Raw genomic sequence first — 19,372 nt, 5'->3', positions numbered from 1 at the left:
AAATAAGATAAACATGAACTGAATTTATATATACAATATATACATACATACATATATATATATATATATATATATATATATACACACACACACCTTTTTTATTTTTGTTTACTTTCTATATATATTCTTTTTTATTTGTATTTATTTATTACTTAAATAAGATAAACATTAATTGAATATAGGTATTGTATATACATGAATTTATTATATATTTTTTATTACTTGAAATAGGATAAACATTAACTGAACATATATAAATATACATACAATATTATTATACATATAATATATATATATACACACACATATTTTTTTTTAATTTTGTTTACTTTAAGTTGAAGTAAGTAACTACAACAAGAAAAACTGACAAAAAACAACAAAACTAAGAAAACAGAAAATAAAAAAATAAAACCCAATTCACATAGAATATCATTGATACTAATATAACACTGCTTATAGGTTCTATGACAGATCATTGTACAAGTGCTGTGATATGCTAATATGTGGTGTATATTCAGTGACAGTATCTGGATGATATCTGAGGAACACACTGAGACTGCGGCCCACAGGGGTGTTGATTAGGTGTGGAAGTTAGGCGCGCTGCGTCTCCATCACATATGGGGTTCTAATGGGCGACTCCCGGACCAGGTGGGCCCTGGTGTTTAGAGACCTGCAGACGATCACTCATGACAAAGAAAACAGCAGAAGAAGAGAGAGAGAGAACGAGAGGGAGGTATCAGGGTAGTGGGGTGTACCTTAGGGAGCAGCTGGGCAGCTAGGACAGAGGCATGATGGGATACTGGAGGAACACTGGCATGTGTGTGTGTGTGTGCCACTAGCGGGTAGCCACCCTCAGGGTTGGCAGCGGCGAAGGATCCGTGTGCGCTGGAGCGGCCGTGGACGCAGTGGCGCGATCACCTGGGGAAGGTAAAGCCAGCGGAGCACAGCTGATGCTTATTTCTGGGGAGAACTGGGAGATTTTATTCGTTAAAGCGGCGCCCAAACACTCTCAGCCTTAAAAAATATATATTAAAAAATTGAACAAAGAAAACCACCTGGGAATTGGAAGTGTGAAAAGAATCAGATGCTAAACGATTATAAGAAAATGTGATTTGAGGTCGACGGAGCCTTTACGGCATTTTACATGAGAATGTTTGGTAACACTTTGGTAACATTATTAGTTGACATGACGTAAGAATGAACACTTTTACAAGTTAAAGTTGTAACATTAGTTAATGCACTGTGAACTGACATGAACAAACAATGAATAGCTGGATTTTTATTAACTAACATTAACAAATATCAATAAGTAACAAATGTATTGCTGTTAGTTAATACATTAGCTAATGTTAACTATTGAACCTTATTGTAAAGTGTTGCCAAAACATTCCTATGTAAAATGCAGCATTCAACATAAAAATATTTGCAAAAATGCTTTTCTTTGGTTTTTACCAATTGTTTAGCAATTACATTTAGCATAGACATGTAAATGCATACTCAGACATTCTGTATATTTAATTTATTATTTATATTATTAATCAATAATCATTTGTATTTATTATAATTTAATACATACAACTGTTCAAAAGTTCAGGGTCAGTAAAAAAAATGAAATAAATTAATACTTAAGCTGCTCAAAAGTGATAGTAAAGGCTTTTAAAATGTTACAAACGATTTCTATTTCAAATAAATGCTGTTCTTTTGAAATTTCTATTTATCAAAAACCATAAAAGATAAATGGATATACAGTTTACACAAAAATATGAATAATCAGAAATGTTTCTTGAGCAGCAAATCCATCATATTAGAATTCAGCTTGGATCACAGGAATATATATATATATATATATATTCTTGTTTTATTTTTATTAAATAAAACATTAAAAAATATATTATAATACATTTGTAATAATGTAATAGTATAAAAAGTATACACCTGTTTTTAGTGTACACATACACAGCTAACATCTAAAGTGGCATCATCGCTCTCCTTTTGCTAATCTTACACCAACATTCGCAGTCTTTAATTTCTCTCCGCTCTTTTGTTCTGACGCCAGCGGTTCCCCTTTTGAAAATGTGCTTTCTGTCTAATATGGTCAGCGCCACACAATTACTCCCTCCAGTGAAAAGTGAAACAAACGCAGGGCATGCAGAGCATTTTGCATTATCTGCGCTCCTTGGATAGTCTAACAATAATAACTGTAAGACAACGTCAAGCTCAGCTAGCACTTATTACAACTTCAGAAATGAAGGTGAAATGGAGTGCTAAAAACAGTCAGATTTAGGAATTCTGCCATGCTGGTAAGCATTTTTAGAAAAATATTAATACAAACAGTATATACATAATGTACAATGCGGACTTCTAAGGGAAACCCTAGTAACTTGTATTCTGCACTTCCAAAACATTGATCTTGTGACATTCACATCTGAGTTTAGAGGATTTTTAGATGTAGTCATGTGTGTGAATGATGCAAAACACAGAATATATATATATGAGAGAGAGAGAGAGAGAGAGAGAGAGAGAGAGAGAGCTTGGTAGTAACTGATTACATATAATCTGGATAATGTAATCAGATTCCAAAATTTAAATACTTGTAATTAGATCAATTACTTTAGATTAATTCACTACTTTTTTTAAATACTCATAATCAGACTAGTTACTTTTTTATTGATTTCATCACTTAATATTTACAAAATGGCAGTAAATTATTCAGAATTCATTGTTTCCCTAATTATGTTTTTTTTTATAAATTAAATGTTTCTTTCCTTTCTCAAAAGTTTAGTGAAATTACAGACAGATTGGCCACTAGTCAGGCGACTATAATTACATGTAAACTTGAGAGGCCACAGCAAACAAATAAAATCTTTAATATTTTTTTAGTTAGTGTTTTATTTCGATTGTTTTTCCTTTAAAACGATGTGTTTCTTATAATTTAACTTATTTATGATTTAATTCATTATTAGCTTTTCATGAATTTTCCTTCTCAAAAGGATTCATGTCAGAATTTGGTGTAAACAGAATGAGAACATGGATCCATCATGCCTTGTTACCACTGTGCAGGTTGGTGATGGTGGTGTAATGGTGTGGGGGATGTTTTCTTGGCACACTTTAGGCCCCTTAGTGCCAATTGGGCATCGTTTAAATGCCACGGCCTTCCTGAGCATCGTTTCTGACCTTGTCCATCCCTTTAGCCACCATGTCCCCATCCTCTGATGGCTACTTCCAGCAGGATAATGCACCATCTCACAAAGCTCGAATCATTTCAAATTGGTTTCTTGAACATGTCAATGAGTTGACTGAACTAAAAAAAAAATGGCCCCCACAGTCACCAGATCTCAACCTAATAGAGCATCTTTGGGATGTGGTGGAACGGGAGCTTCATACCCTGGATATGCATCCCACAAAAGATGCTATCCTATCAATATCGGCCAACATTTCTAAAGAATGCTTTCAGCACCTTGTTGAATCAATGCCACGTAGAATTAAGAAAGGGGGTCAAACACAGTATTAGTATGGTGTTCCTAATAATCCTTTAGGTGAGTGTGTAATGTGTAACTGTGTTTTTTTCCCCAAGCCTTCTGAATACATACAAGCTCACAAATCTCATTCAAAAAGACACGTGAGAGCAGACAGCATTTGGCACACAACTGAGATTTGAGTGCTTTGGCGGAGAGGAAGATTTTCATGATAAAATGACATGAATTTCAGCGTATTCCTCACAGAAAGCTATCGGACGGCTTCAGAAGACTTGGAATATAATGCATGAGTACAGCAGACTTCTTATATGGTGCTTCTGTCATCATCAATACTACAAAAAACAACTTAGCAATTCGATTATAAGAAAAGAGTGTTCATAACATACCTTTATGCATCCGTCCAATCAAAATCTGTCTCCGCTAAATTGCTCATCGCCGATATTACATACAGTATGAACGTCACACGTTAATGAGAAAACACAGATATAACACTACATTGGCAGACACATTAGGCCCAAACCCAAGCATGGTTTCTCCACAGTGCGGTGCAAGCGTTAATAAAGAGATTTTGTCAAACGTAACTCGTGTTTAATTGCCGTCAGGGCGGTTTGACTGAATCCGTCCTTCAGCATCTGCATTGCTGAGCTTCTCTCCCCCTCTTTTTCTTCTTCTCCGTCTCATATCTTTCCCCCTACTGCACCCATCGAATTGGCACCAAACCCTTCAAGATGTCCCCAGCAGGCTCTTGCTTCGCTGGCCGCGTAGTAGACTGTGTGGTTTCCTTTAAACAGCTGTAATTTGTATTTCCAATCACTGTGCTGATTTCTGCTCATTATATTGCTGTTTCACACCGGTAAGTGAGCAAAAGTTTGGATTGATTGACTCTAATTAACTAAAAAACGTTCCGAGCCAGGGGTTTATTACCATGCTAGCTAGCCACAAATGTCAGAGACTTTCACAAATTATTATCCTGTTAAGATGAATGTGTGGGGAGGCAGGGAAGTGTGGAGACAAAGAGAACATATATTATTTTCATGACGAATTTGTTTATCGCTCTTCTTTTATTTTTTTTACACATTTTCAGGTGTCTTATTTTCCAATTAAATACACACAGACTCAGCATCTGTACACATTTCAAGGGTTGTCATCGCCTTGTGCTGCATGCAGCATGAAGCCTGTCTCGTAATTATGATCTCTGTTATTGAGTTGGCCGTCAGAAAATGATCAATTTGACACTGAAAGTCTAGCTTTAATCATGCATTCAATCTGATTTGACTTAAAGTTGAAGTGTGTAATTTCTGCCGCACTATTATAGCGTCGCCAAATGGAATTGCAAAAATGATTGTATTCAAGCACAACTTTCCCAATGCCAATGACTGACTTATGGTTGTCCTTTCGTATTTTTGAAAATAACAACGATATATTACTCATTGTACCTTTAACTTTGACCTCACATTGTCAAATAACAACACCTAGTGTATATTACCATTAAATTCGTCTTGATCTTGGCTTAGAAAAGCGAGCGTACAATACGGCATCTGTGTGTGCGTAATAGAGTCGTCTGGCGGTTGCTAACCCACTGTAAGGTTTGATGCATGTTTCTGTTGAAATTAATGGCAGTGGTGTTTCCTGGCCTGGTGTCATTTATTTTACAGGATTGATTAGAGGCAGGAAGAGCAGACAAATGTGTTTGGGAAGTGTTCTAATTTAAAATATGGCTGCCTGACCTGGAAGAGAAAGCAAAGAGACGATCCATCCTTCAAAAAGATGACCCGGGTGTCCGAGGTGCCAGCAAAGTTTAGTGCAAAAACAAAAATTGCATGATGACAATTGTGCATACATATATCATCAATATACAGTCATGTGTTGCTGTATGTTAAACTTTAATCTCATATGCCTACTCTACTAAAGCTTAGAACTAGACTAAATAAAAAAACTGTGATACAGAACCACACCGTAGTTAAGGAGTGTGTGCCACTAGTGGTAACAATTGGAATTGCAATCTGTTTGAGTGACCCAAATGGCTGTTTTCAATAATATGTACAATTAAAATATAAAAATAAATTAATTGTAATAATTAATAAATTATAAAAAATAATATATTTATTATTATTACGTGATATAATATTATTATATTAATAATAATATTTAATATTATATTTATTATTATTATTTAATTATTATTTAATTATTTAATAATAATAATTAATTTAATAAATAATAATTATTATTAATAATTAATAATTACTAAAGAACATATAAGAACATTGGCATTTTTTCAAGCTGCATAACGACAGTCTCAAACAAGTTTCATACATTATGATGATTTAGTAATAGTAGTAGTAATAATATTAATACATTATTAAACATTTAATAGCATCCTTATCTGACTGTTTAACAACTGTTTTCAAATAAATTATTATTATTAATACATTATTGATAGAACATATCTGACTGTTTATTAACGGTTTTGAAGTTTCTAATACAATTTTAAATAAATGATTATTATTAACAAATAAATTATTATTTGAATAATAATGTGTATGGAATTTTTATCTGACTTTATTTCAAACAAGTTTCATCTTTTATTGTAATAATTTAGTTTCAGATTATGAACTGTTTTTAATACATTATTTATTTAACATATCTGACTGTTTATGAATTGTTTTCAAAGATTATATAATAATTAAGTTTCATTTATGATTATAAATATAATAATAAGTATATGATTAATACTATAGAACTAAACATTTATGACTGTTTATTAACTGTTTTCACGTTTCTAATAAATTATTATAATAAAGTTTCAAGTTAATTGTTGTTACTTATTAAATGACTTATTAAACAACTATTATGAATACATTATTTATTGAACATATATATATATATGTTTATTAACTGTTTTTAAGTTTCTAATGAATTAAAAGAATAATAATCATGATGATGATGATGATGATGATGATGATGACGACAAGACTAAATGTCAAAAATCCATGTTATACAGACTAGTGGTAAAAATTGGAATTGCAAACTGTTTTAATGGCCCAAATAGCTTTTTTTTTTAAATAATATTTGTAAAGTACATTTTAAAATGAAATAATACATTATTATCACTATTATTATTACTAATACATTAACAATATAACATTAATAATGTGAATAGTATCATCAAAATAAATAAATCTTCCATTAAGTAATACCTAATTGTAGTTTAGAGTTGACAAGCAAAGTATCAATCAAAGTTCATTATCAAAGAATTCCACTGGTGTATGTTCACATAATGCGGTTCCCTATCGTAGTCACTTCGAGTTACGTCAGAAGTGACGGAGATTGGGGGTTTCGCATAGAAAGCCAATCCTCTTCGAGTATTAAAACACGAGCCAATGGCATGCAATGCCTTGGGGCTGCGGAAATTTGCATAGCGTACTCCGCCCTACTCCGTGAGTATAAAAGGAGGAAGTGAACGCAACCGCAGTATGTTTTCGCTTCGGAGCCAAGAGAACCTCTTCACTCCTGAAAGCACTGTTCAAGACTCTTCGAGACGAGCGTCCTCTTCAGTGTTGGTGTGACGGCGGTACCCAGCGAGATTCTGCATCGCCTGCGATCTGAGCAGTGGTCTGCCAGACTTTGCGCTTCTCCCTGGTCGCTTCAGCGCTGAAAGAGTGAATTTCCTCCTCTCATTGAAAGAGCTGCACGCGCACGTCTTTTTAAAGACGGTTCGCCCGTGCTCTTCTGGGTGTGATTGATTTCTGTCGTCATCTGATGGTCACGATCGCTGCTTTGTATGCCTGGGCATTTCAGCATGCAGCAGCAGCGTTCGTGGATGACTCATTTTCCTTCTGTGGGAACATGACCATCTCTACACTGAGGTCGAGACTCAATGATCTCACTTGAGTGAGAGTCCCGGTCCCCCCCGCTCGATCGGTTTCCTCCATAGGGGGCCCGTCGACCCGGGGACCTGGTGATTTACGGTGATGGTGTGGGATAAGCCCCGACGATTCCTCGGGCCACACCTCCCGCCTCAGTGCGAGAGCCAGCGAGCGTTAGTTCGATTCAGTCGGTTGCTTCTTCGGTGGCACCGGCTGCTTCGGGCAGCGCTCCAGATGATGATGCGATGTCGATCACAGCATCACTAGGCGGGCTTGACTCCTCGGGAAGTGAGGATGCGGCCGCGTTGCCTCCCTCGGGAGCGTCAGCGCCGCCGTGTCTGATCCCGCGATGATGGCCGTGCTATCTCGGGCGTCCGTGAGCATCGGGTGGGGGTGGAACTCCGCCCCTCCCCGATCTCTCGCGGCTGAATAATTGGTTTTTGGGTAACGCTGCCGCCTTACGGCCACGGCCAACCCCAATTTCCTTTTTTCCCCGAGTTGCATGCGGAACTGACACGCACTAAAAAATAAATAAATAAAAAAAAAAAAAAAGCGTGCTTAGTTCCCCGCCCTTCCTCCCCTCGGCGATGCGGCTGTCTGTGGGTACGCTGGGGCTCCCCCGGTCAACCGGCGGTTGCTCTCAGATGCCCCTCCAAAGCCTATGGGTTCTCGTCGTCTATGGCGGCGCGATTCTGTAGAGCGGCGGGACAGGCAGCCTCCGCCCTGCATATGATGAGCACCTACAAAGCTAGCTGCTCAGGAATGTGCACGAGGAGGTGACGGACCAAGCGAGCTGCGAGCCTGTCGCCTACCTTGTCCTTAAACGGGTCACGGAGGCGGTCGCTCGCTCCCTTGGTCAGGTGATGCCCACCGCTGTGGTCCAGGAGCATCATAATGTTCGGCGGTGCGGTCCAGGACTTTGCCCAGCACTTCTCGACCGCCTAGGAGCAGACGAAGGCGGTTTCTCTGCCCCGACGGCCAGCTGCTGCCTCCAACCAGCCGTCGGCTCGGACGCCTCCGCCAGCTCGCCGCCGAGGACGCCCCCCTGCGGCTCCCTTCCCTCCCACGCGGCCCCAGCAGCAGCCTTCAGCCGGTTCGCGTCGCGGAGGAGGCCACAGGTAAGCGTCCCAAGAAAAGAGCCCCCCCTCAGGCCGCGTGCCCCGCTAGATGCCAGGCGAAGCGATGTTCCTGAGGCGGGCCGCTCAGTGATAGTGTCATGGTTTTTCTCAGGAGGCGGTGGCAGGGCCCCTCCTTCCCCGGTGGAGGGCCGGTGGAGAATCTTTTGTTCTAGCTAGCTCCCTGAGCTGGTTGAGGAAAAGCTGACACTGTCATTGAGCACACAGACTGGAATGAGCGCGCACGACGTCCAGTGCGTCGCCCCGTTCATTCCTCTCTGTCTCGGAGGGCGCGGAAGGGTGCGTGTGTCGTCCCCGGGCTACGCCAATCCCTTCCCCCTCTGTCGCCAGACCCCCGGCAGAACAGACCCCCGTGGAACGCTCTGCCTTCCCTGGTCTCTTCTGTCGGGGAGCGGGTTTCGACGGTGCATCCGGACGGGGTAACTCCTGCACGCATGCCGGTCGACCCGCCTCGCTGCCCCTCCGGGGGGACGTCTGTGGTTCGCATGACCCCGTTGGCTCACTTCCTGGAAGCCTGGCTAGCGCTTCCCGGGGTTCCCGCTGGGTCATCAGAACGATCGGATTCGGCTACGCGATTCAGTTCGCACGGTCTCTTCCCCGCTTCAGGGGAGTTCGCTCCACGATGGTTGGTGGCTATGCCCCAGTCTTGAGAGCGGAGATTGCGACCCTGCTGGCGAAGGGTGCAATCGAGACGGTCCCTCCAGCCGAGGTGAGGTCCGGGCTTTACAGCCCCTACTTCATTGTCCCCAAGAAAGACCGGTGGGTTACGACCGATCCTGGACCTGCGCATTTTGAACCGTTCTCTCCATCGACTACCGTTCAAAATGCTCACGGCCAAACGCATTTTCGAATGTGTTCGGTATCAGGATTGGTTTGCAGCGATCGACCTGAAGGACGCGTACTTCCATGTCTCCATTCTCCCTCGACACAGACCGTTTCTTCGGTTTGCCTTCGAGGGCCAGGCATACCAGTACGCCGTTCTCCCATTCGGGTTAGCTCTGTCCCCTCGCGTCTTCACGAAGATCGTCGAGGCAGCCCTTGTTCCCCTTCGCGAACACGGGGTTCGCATCCTGAACTATCTCGACGACTGGCTGTTACTAGCACACTCTCGAGCTCAGGTTTGCGAACACAGAGACCTGGTGCTACGGCACCTAGCCCGTCTGGGCCTTCGGGTCAACCGGGAAAAGAGCAAACTTTGCCCCGTGCAGAGGATCTCTTTTCTCGGCATGGAGATAGACTCGGTCGCCATGTCCGCGCAGCTCACGAACGAGCGCGCGCACTCACTGCTGGCTTGTCTTCGACAGTTCGAGGGCAAGAGTGCGGTTCCACTGAAACTTTTCAGAGGCTCCTGGGACATATGGCATCCGCGGCCGCGGCAACGCCGCTCGGTTTGCTTCATATGAGACCGCTTCAGCTGTGGCTTCGCGATCGAGTCCCGAGGTGGGCATGGCATCGCGGCTCGCTCCGAGTTCCAGTGACTCCGACGTGCCGCCGATCCTTCTTCCCGTGGTCGAACCTCAGCTTTTTACGGACAGGGTCCCTATTCAGCGAGTTTCCAGGCATCTCGTTGTCTCCACGGATGCGTCTACCACGGGTTGGGGTGCCATGTGCAATGGGCATGCAGCCGCCGGTTCCTGGACAGGAGCCCAGCGCCTCATGCACATCAATTGCCTCGAGCTGTTGGCAGTACGGCTCGCCCGGCACCGCTTCCGAGCGTGCTCTAGGGCCAGCATGTGCTTGTCCGCTCAGACAACACTACGGCAGTAGCGTACATCAACCACCAGGGGGGGTCTACGCTCGCGCCGGTTGTCGCAGCTCGCCCGCCACCTCTTGATATGGAGTCAGAAGCACCTGAGGTCCCTTCGTGCAGTTACATTCCTGGAGACCGGAATCGGGCAGCCGCGAGCTGTCCCGGGCCCGTCCCATCTCCGGCGAATGGCGACTCCATCCCCAGTCGGTCCAGCTGATTTGGGACCAGTTCGGGGAGGCACAGTTAGACCTGTTCGCCTCTCGGGACTCGTCCCACTGCGCCCAGTTATTCTCTGACCCGCGGCTCTCTCGGCTCGGATGCGCTGGCGCACAGCTGGCCACGGGGCCCACGCAAGTGTGCGTTCCCCCAGTGAGCCTCCTTGCACGGGTGTTGTGCAAGATCAAGGAGGACGAGGAGCAGGTCTTGCTGGTAGCCCCCTACTGGCCCACCAAGACGTGGTTCTCCGAACTCTTGCTCCTCGCGACAGCACCTCCTTGGCCTATTCCTCTGAGACCGGACCTACTCTCTCAGAGACGGGGCACTCTGTGGCACCCTCGTCCCGATCTTGGAGGCTGCACGTGTGGCTCCAGGACGGGACGAGGCAGGTTTGAGTTCGCTGCCACCTGCGGTGGCGGCAACCATCACTTCCGCAAGAGCGTCGTCCACGTGACACCTTTATGCGTTGAAGTGAAACCTCTTCGTCAATTGGTGTTCTTCTCGCTGAGAAGACCCCCGGAGATGTTCGATCGGAGTCATGCTTCCTTCCTGCAAGAGGGGTTGTAGCGCAGGCTGTCGCCCTCCACCCTTTGGATTATGTCGCGGCCATTGCCGCGTCTCATGATGCAGTGAAAGGTAAGTCTATGGGAAGCATGACCTGGTCATCAGGTTCCTGAGGGGAGTGAGGGGGCTAAATCCGCCTCCCTCCCCTCCTGCCCTCTGGGGACCTCTCAGTAGACCTGGGTGCTCTGCAGAGGCCTCCCCTGGAGCCTTTGCAGTCGGTAGAGTTTTTGCCCTGTCCTATGTGACAGCACTCCTGATTGCATTGGTATCCATCAGGAGAGTAAGGGACCTGCACGCACTCTCTGTTGACGAAGTGTGCCTGGAGTTCGGGCCGGCTTACTCTCACGTATTCCTGAGACCCCGGCCTGGATATATGCCCAAGGTTCCTACCACTCCCCTCCGGGACCTGGTGGTGAACCTGCAAGCGCTGCCCCTGGAGGAGGCAGACCCAGCCTTGGCACTGCTCTGTCCGGTACGTGCTCTCCGCACCTATGTCGACAGAACGCAGTGTTTCAGGACCTCAGACCAGCTCTTTGTCTGTCATGGGGGGAGCCAGAAGGGAAGGGCTCTCTCAAAGCAACGGCTGTCCCACTGGATAGTGGATGCCATTGCTTTGTCTTACCAGCAGCAAGGCCTTCCGTGCCCCCTTGGTGTGACGGCCCATTCCACTCGGAGTGTAGCCTCCTCTTGGGCTTTAGCGCACGGCGCCTCGCTAACAGACATCTGCAGAGCTGCAGGCTGGGCGACACCCAACACCTTCGCCAGATTCTATAATCTGCGAATTGAGCCGGTATCCTCTCACGTACTCGTTTCGGCCAGTTCTGGATCCGCTCAGGTGTCTTCGCTTGCTCGCCACTCCACTCCCCGGACTGGATAAGTGCGATATTTCCTCAGTTCTTCCATTGAAGTCTTGAGTCCTCCAGCACCGACGATGCGGGCACCACTGCGTTGCTCTGGATGCTAGCTAGGTGCCTCCATGCGCACGGTTCCCCATGGTAACCGTCTCATGTGTATTATCCACTGTAAGCCTCTCTGAGCATGTGTCTTCCCTTGGCAAGCCATCTGCCACCCCTGGAGTTTAAATCAGTAGCCACCTGCGGTTGGTACTCCAGTGTTCCATATGCGTTCCTATGTGGCCATATGTGTATTCTTAAGTCCTCCCTTCGGTAGGCAGCTGGTAGCATGTCCCCTTCGGGATATGTTCCCAGTGTACCTTGGTAATCCTGTGTCAAAGTCGGATCCCCAAAAAAAAAAAAAAAAAAGAGGTAAGGCTCGGGGGTTCAGTCTTTCGCAGGGCACTGGAAGACAGCTTGAAGATGGCGTGATGGCACAGACCCCCAATCTCCGTCACTTCTGACGTAACTCGAAGTGACTACGATAGGGAACGTCTCGGTTACGTATGTAACCCTCGTTCCCTGAGTAGGGAACGGAGACGTTACGTCTCCCTGCCACTTCTGCTGTATCGCTGGGTAGAGGCCGAGTTCAGTCTTGGCTCCTCAGCGAAGACATACTGCGGTTGCGTTCACTTCCTCCTTTTATACTCACGGAGTAGGGCGGAGTACGCTATGCAAATTTCCGCAGCCCCAAGGCATTGCATGCCATTGGCTCGTGTTTTAATACTCGAAGAGGATTGGCTTTCTATGCGAAACCCCCAATCTCCGTCACTTCTGACGTAACGTCTCCGTTCCCTACTCAGGGAACGAGGGTTACATACGTAACCGAGACGTTTCGTTCATTGCTCATCCAATCAAATTTTATAGCCAATGCTATTCATTGTATAATATGGTCTTGTGTGTGTGTGTGTGTGTGTGTGTGTGTGTGTCTACAGTATAAACAGTAGGACTAGTTAGTGCTGTCCTGCTGATCACAGGAAGCATGAGTCCAGTTGCTGGCCATTATTATCCACTGCAAATGCAGAAGGGCGGGACGCACATCCACTCTGGCAGTCTCAAAGGTGCCAAAGGATCTCTTTCGCTGACTTTAAAGAGAAATAGTCTGTCTCTCAGTCATCCATTAAGTTCTCTATCTGTATTCTGTTTAAAAAAAGTTGTATTGCTGTCATGGGAGTATGTATGCTTCTGGACCCATTCATTCATGTCAAATGAATCCTATAACACTTTGCAGGGAATATATGTCATTTCATAATCAACCCAAAACTGTCACAGCTATACACACTTCAAAAGAAATGTTCATTGTAGCATCTTCATTTCTTATCATCAACTATTTCTTTTATACTGTATGTGGGTCTGAAGTTGCTATATGTTTCTTAAAAGTTTTAAAAGTGCTTTATATGTCGTTTCGTTCGTTGAATGAACCAACGTGCACAAACGTGCATCACAGAACAAAGCAAGGCGACCATTTGAGCTTTTTACATCTCACCAGAGGAGGCACATAACACAAGGATAAAAAAATGATAATAAAGAACTAAAAAAAAAAAATTAGCCGCATACACCAAAACATCAAAATGAAAACTCATTTTTGTAAATGAAACCTATTTGTCGATAGAGCACATCAGTCTTGTGAAGCGGGGTAAATTAGAAGGCTTGCGTTTCCGTGGGGTTGTGCAGAATGCCAGTGGGTAGCGTTCACACAACATCCCTCTGTGCATACTATTTACCCCTGGATTGCTTCAGGCTAATGTCTCAATAATTTTCCCTCTTTTTTTTTTCTCGCAGGTCCTTCCCACAAAGGACTTGACTAATGATCCATGGACAAAATGAAGCATTCAAATTTATTCATTAATCATTCATCTCCAGCTCATTGAAAATGCTAAACTTCCACAAAATTAAGATTGAATATTGAAAAGTGATTGAGGGAGACAGCTCTCTGAGGAGACAGGAAAAGAGAGGATAAACAAGCCAAAAAGGAGGAGAAAAAAAACGACAAAGGACGCAGCGCGAGAGGCGGTCGAGACCAACCCGAGCCTGGTTAGGGTTACGCAGGTATACTATCCGCTAGTTAAGGTCAGAGGGGTTTAAGTAGGTGTAATTAGATCCAAGAATCTAGAGAAGCGTAGAATTTCTGTCAACACAGCCCCCTAATTATTCTCTTTTCCAATTAATGGTGACATAGATTAATTATCTGATGAGGCAAAGCCAATTGCAATCATTCACCCCGCTAAAATTAGATCATTCCTGACAGTAGCATGAAAGTCACCTGCTTCATTGTTATGGATTGGGCCGTGAGCGTCGGACGAGAGAGAGTGAAGCATGCTGGGGGTTTAAGTAAGTTGTCTGGCGCATGTGAGCGTCCAATTACTCCGCGATCTGAACTGTAGGCATCTTCCTGCTCGATCCGTCGGCATCTGCGATGGGTCTGTTTGCTGGCGGCGGGACATGGCTGGTAGTTGAGTCATCTGTCAGCGAGAGCGGGAACTCAGAGAGGCGCCCGATTGAGTTTGACAACTCCTCCTGTTTAAATAGGCAAGCAAATGGAATCAATGAGAGTCAGCTAATTCAGTCCAAAAACCTGAAGAACACGATCGACATTAACGCTTCAATATATGAGACTGGGAAAGGCTAGTATAGTTGGTCACCGATATACCTGTCGTGTTAACTAGCTTGCTTTGTGGTGCCACTCTTAGCATTTCCATTCCATTTAAAGGCAATTTAAATATATGCACTGCAAACTCCCATTCAAATAAATGCTGTTGAACTTTCTATTCATCAAAGAATCCTAAAAAATATGAACATTGATAATAATAAGAAATGCTTCTTGAGCAGCAAATCAGCATTTAGAATGATTTCTGGAGGGTCATGTGACTGAAGACTGATGCTGAAAATTCAGCTTTGATCACATGAATAAATTACATTTTATAATATATAACAATAGAAAACAGCTATTTTAAATTGTAATAATATTTCACAATAGTACTGTTTTTATTTAGCCTGGCATGCCAGAGCTACATCAAGATGTTAGGTCTGGGAACTCATCATTGACAGGGGCGGGATAAATGGTTAGCGCTACAACCAATCAGAGCAACGAAGAACGTGACGACTGAGTCCCATGCGTTTTCCCACCAGCGGAGCAAGTTTATATATATAAACTTTTACCGTATCCAGTCGCCAAAACTCCAAATACATCTTTTTTTTTTTTTTAATTACTCAAGTGCCGTTCTTTGTTCTGGTTTCAAAGAAAACCTTAAGTTCAAAGCATCCAAAGCCGAATCGAAAGACAGCTGTTCGCCAGCAGCAGCCATTCTTTGTTTTCAAGTAGCAGTGAACCGTCGCAACTCTGTCGTCATTATGTTAAGCCCGCTCGCCAACTCTATACGCGATGTGATTGGCCTGACCAGAGTTTGGTTTTTCCAGCTAAAACGTCTGGAGAGTCAACATGACATCATGACTTTTGCGTAAACATATACGCCACTTTCGAGTCAGGTGGCGTGTCATCTCTACGCATTTTGAGCTATCCGCGTGTATGCGTGTATGTCTACGCCATTAACGTCCACGTCATTCCGCGTGTCTGAACACGCAGTCAAATCTCCAGTCATAAATGCCATTAACCCCAGTGACGGTTAAGTTTAGGGATGGGGTTGAGGTAAGTCATATCTTTTTTTTTCCTAGGATGGTAAGGGAACAGTCATAAATGCCATTAACCCCAGTGACGGTTAGGTTTAGGGACGGGGTTGAGGTAAGTCATATATTTATATAACGTTAAGTCAACGGCGTTCATAAACACGCTGAAAGGCGATTATGCGTCTTGATAGCACGCCAAAAATGGAAATACGAATTGGCGTGTCATACACACGCTACTTCATGAGATCAGACCACACTGGCTGCGAAATAATTTTCGCTGCCGCAAGGGTGCGTCTAGATTTCTATGCTAGTTTCTATTGTATTTTTGATCAAATAAATGCAGCCTTAGTGAATATAAGGAATGTCCTTTGAAAACATTTAAAAAAAACGTTTTGAACGGTAATGCGTGAATAAACCGAATTTATACTACACTAAAATATAACATACAAATATAAAATGTATTATCCTTGTTTTTTTTGGTCAGAATACACATACTTTTGAAGACAGATGCTTCATGCCTTACAACGGATTAGATACGGCATTTACTGGTCAAACTTCGACTCATTGAAACCAACTTGAGACGCTTTTACTCTGCACTGTACAGAGATTAAGAAAGCCAAAACAAAGGAACGAGAAAGACGGCGTGCGCCACACTCCTGGTGAACTGCGTGTTGGTTCACTGCATGCCTGTTTTAAAAACCTCAGCAACCAGTTTTTCTATTAAACTGCCTTGCACTGTCAACCAGCTTGGGAACTGAGCTGGCCTAGCCATGCAGAAATTTTCTGACTAACAATTATATCAGAAACAAGATCTTGGATTACAGTCCCTCGAGAGCAGCACAGTGGGCGTTCGCTCCAATTATTACTGGCCATTCACAACTCTCCACCCTGCTCTCTGTTGTTAGCAATTGTCAATTATGCTATCCCTGGTGTAAACTTGCATAACCCGGAACTGAGTGCCCAATCTTGCAGCGGCGTTACGAGATGACAGGCTTGTGCGCTTAACTCTTCCCCCTATCTCTCTACTTCAGTAGAGTTGCTTGGAAGCAGTCATTTCTTCCTCAGGAAGACACAGGGACAGATCGCCGGAATAGCTTTTGCCACCAGCGACCCTCGTCGGCTGAGGTTCCTCACGAGGAGATGGATGGACAGGTTTTGCTTGTGGTCTCTTAGGGAAAGTGTTCGGACAGAATCAGCATTGATAAAAAGTCTTTGCACACAGGACACTGCGATAGTTTAAGGTGTGTGTGTGATGATGTCATGGTCCTCTTAGAGAAGTTGTTCACTTTTAAAAAAAACTTTCGCTGATAATTTACTCACCCCCATGTCATCCAAGATGTCCATGTCTTTCTTCAGTCGAAAAAAAAATTAAGGTTTTTGATGAAAACATTCCAGGATTTTTCTCCATATAATGGACTTCAATGGGAACCAAACGGTTCAAGGTCCAAATGACACTTTCAGTGCAAACTGCAAACTGTTCAAAGGGCTTTAAACGATTCAAGACGATGAATAAGGGTCTTATCAAGTGAAACGATCGCTCATTTAATAAATAAATAACAAAGTTTAAGTTTTATAAGCACAAATGCTCGCCTTGCTCTGTTCTGTGTTGCACGTTCGTGACTCTCTTGTTCGAACTCGTTCATCAAAATGAACAAATCTTTTTTCGTGTCATTTGGTTGATTCAACGAATGAAATGAACGAATTGACTTGGAAAAAGATTTGTTCATTTTGATGAACGAGTTTGAACAGGAGAGTCACGAACGCGCATTACAGAACAGAGCAAGGCGACTATTTGAGCTTATAAAACTTAAACTTTGTTATTTATTTATTAAATGAGCGATCGTTTCACTTGATAAGACCCTTATTCGTCGTCTGGAAACGTTTAAAGCTGGAAACTTGGAAGTCAATGAGACCAGAAACTCTCTGGTTACTGATATTCTTCTAAATATCAGAAAATCGTCTGAATGGATTCAAAAAACGGTAAAACCCAACTCTTTGGGTCTGGGGGAGTTGTAAAATGAGCCTATTTCCAAAAAAAGTGGAGTATCCCTTTAAAGCTATTGCAGTGCCTAGTGTTTTGTCTTTGGAGACAGTCGTTGTGGTTGCATTGTATCATTTGAATCTGATTCGGGCTCAAACATATATAGCTCTATTACAGCGCTGGCCATCAAAACACACGTCACATCCCGTTCAAACAGCAACTTATAATAGCATCTCTGCAACAGGAGTCAAGCCTGTACTCTCTTACCAGTGACCAAAGTAATATCAAAGATGGAGACATCTATAAAACTGAAAAGATATGACGAGTGTCCAACAGAGTTCATCCCTCAAATCGTCATTAACCGACAGCAGCTTTTATATCTGTGTGAAGAGCGGAGCAGTGGAGTCACACAAAACTGACAGGAACAGCTCTGGTGGAGAACGATGACTGTATATATATAGGACACACAGCTTATATCTCCGTCACTGTAAATTACCACACAAGACAATCCGTAACACACAGCCTCCGCAGGTTTTCCGAGAATGCGGTTGTGAGTCCTGATATATAAACTGTGTGTGAAGTAACCATATTCAGGACTCAAATACAGGATTGACAACCGGATTCTGCTGCTGTGTGAACGTGGCACGTGTTTATGATACTTCAAATATAGGCAAAAAATAGACTATTTAAGAAAAGTAAATGACATATAATTAAAAATGGCAAATATATAGAGAGAAATGAATCAAATCAATGCAAAATGAAAACATTGACAGTTTTTACGCTTTTATCCAAAGCGAGTGACTTACAATTGCTATGTATGTCAGAGGTCGCACGCCTCTGGAGCAACTAGGGGTTAAGAGTCTTTCTCAGGGACACACGGCGAGTCTCTCACACCAAAGCACGTGTCTTATCCACTGCACCATCACCATCCCACTTTTTAGCATCATACTTCAGTGGCTGATTTGTTGCTGTAAAAACTTGACTGTTCCAGCGTGCAAAAATAAAGTACAATTATTGTTTCTAAAGTGATAACTGTCGAGATATTATGAACGATCGTTAATTGTTTTCCCTATGTCCAAGAGGCTCCCCTTTTCACAGGGCCCGGGACAACATTCCCCGATGTCCCTCTGACAACGCCCCTGACTATATTAGTGATTTGAAATGTTATTGAAACATGACTAGAAAACTTGTTTGGCATTATCAAGATGGCTTGCTTTAAAAAGGTTATGTTCAATCCGGAAACAAAATATTTGATGACTTATAAATATTTGAATACTTTTCAGTAAACCCTTGTTCCGCTCAAATATCTTCCTAGATTTTTGTCATTTAGTAAAATCGCATATTTAATTAGCTCATAATGTCATGAGGGGGCCCCAGACAGGGCAGAGGCCCTCCATAGCCTCTATGCCCCATATGCCAGTTGCTATTTGGCCATTGTATGGTAGTTGCTGCACAATACAAAGACAATGACAATAAGAAGCTGAGACAAACCAGACTTTCTGATACCATAAAGTATCACAAATAAAGGTTAGCTTCTACACGACCCCCATAGTTTTGGGTCACTTAAGAATGGTGATGCTTTATATGCATGTAAAGTCTCCTATACACAATGCTAGCCTGTGTTTGGGGGAGGAGATCAACACTGAGCTGTGACAAAGTTTAGAGTAAGGCTGCTCCTTTTGTCCTTCACACTCGGAGGAGCTTGAAGAACTCCTCGTCTTCATGCTCCATTCACCAGCCTGACTTCCAGAGCTGGCCTCCCCTGACTGAGCCACAAACACACCGCCTGCTCACCTCATTATAAGCACGCATAGTACACCTTCCACTGAGACCAAATGCCTTTTGTGTTAGATCATTCAAACA

At 43.4% G+C, this 19,372-nt stretch overlaps 1 protein-coding gene across 1 annotated transcript in view; it reads right to left on the bottom strand.

Annotated features, from left to right (window-relative positions):
• Positions 1-13,382: 13,382 nt before the first annotated feature.
• Positions 13,383-19,372, bottom strand: part of ccdc178 (coiled-coil domain containing 178) — a 30,448-nt gene continuing 24,458 nt past the window's right edge. The window contains exon 20 of the mRNA XM_039685114.2: positions 13,383-14,421. Within this exon, the coding sequence (XP_039541048.2) occupies positions 14,266-14,421 (156 nt within the window). The 3' untranslated portion in view covers positions 13,383-14,265. The remainder of the gene's footprint in view (positions 14,422-19,372) is intronic.

Source organism: Pimephales promelas, chromosome 22 (genome assembly GCF_988280905.1).
Source record: "Pimephales promelas chromosome 22, fPimPro1.hap1.1, whole genome shotgun sequence".
Classification (NCBI taxonomy): domain Eukaryota; kingdom Metazoa; phylum Chordata; class Actinopteri; order Cypriniformes; family Leuciscidae; genus Pimephales; species Pimephales promelas.
Note: the sequence above shows the minus strand (reverse complement) of the source record. Positions and strands in the feature narration are given on the sequence as shown.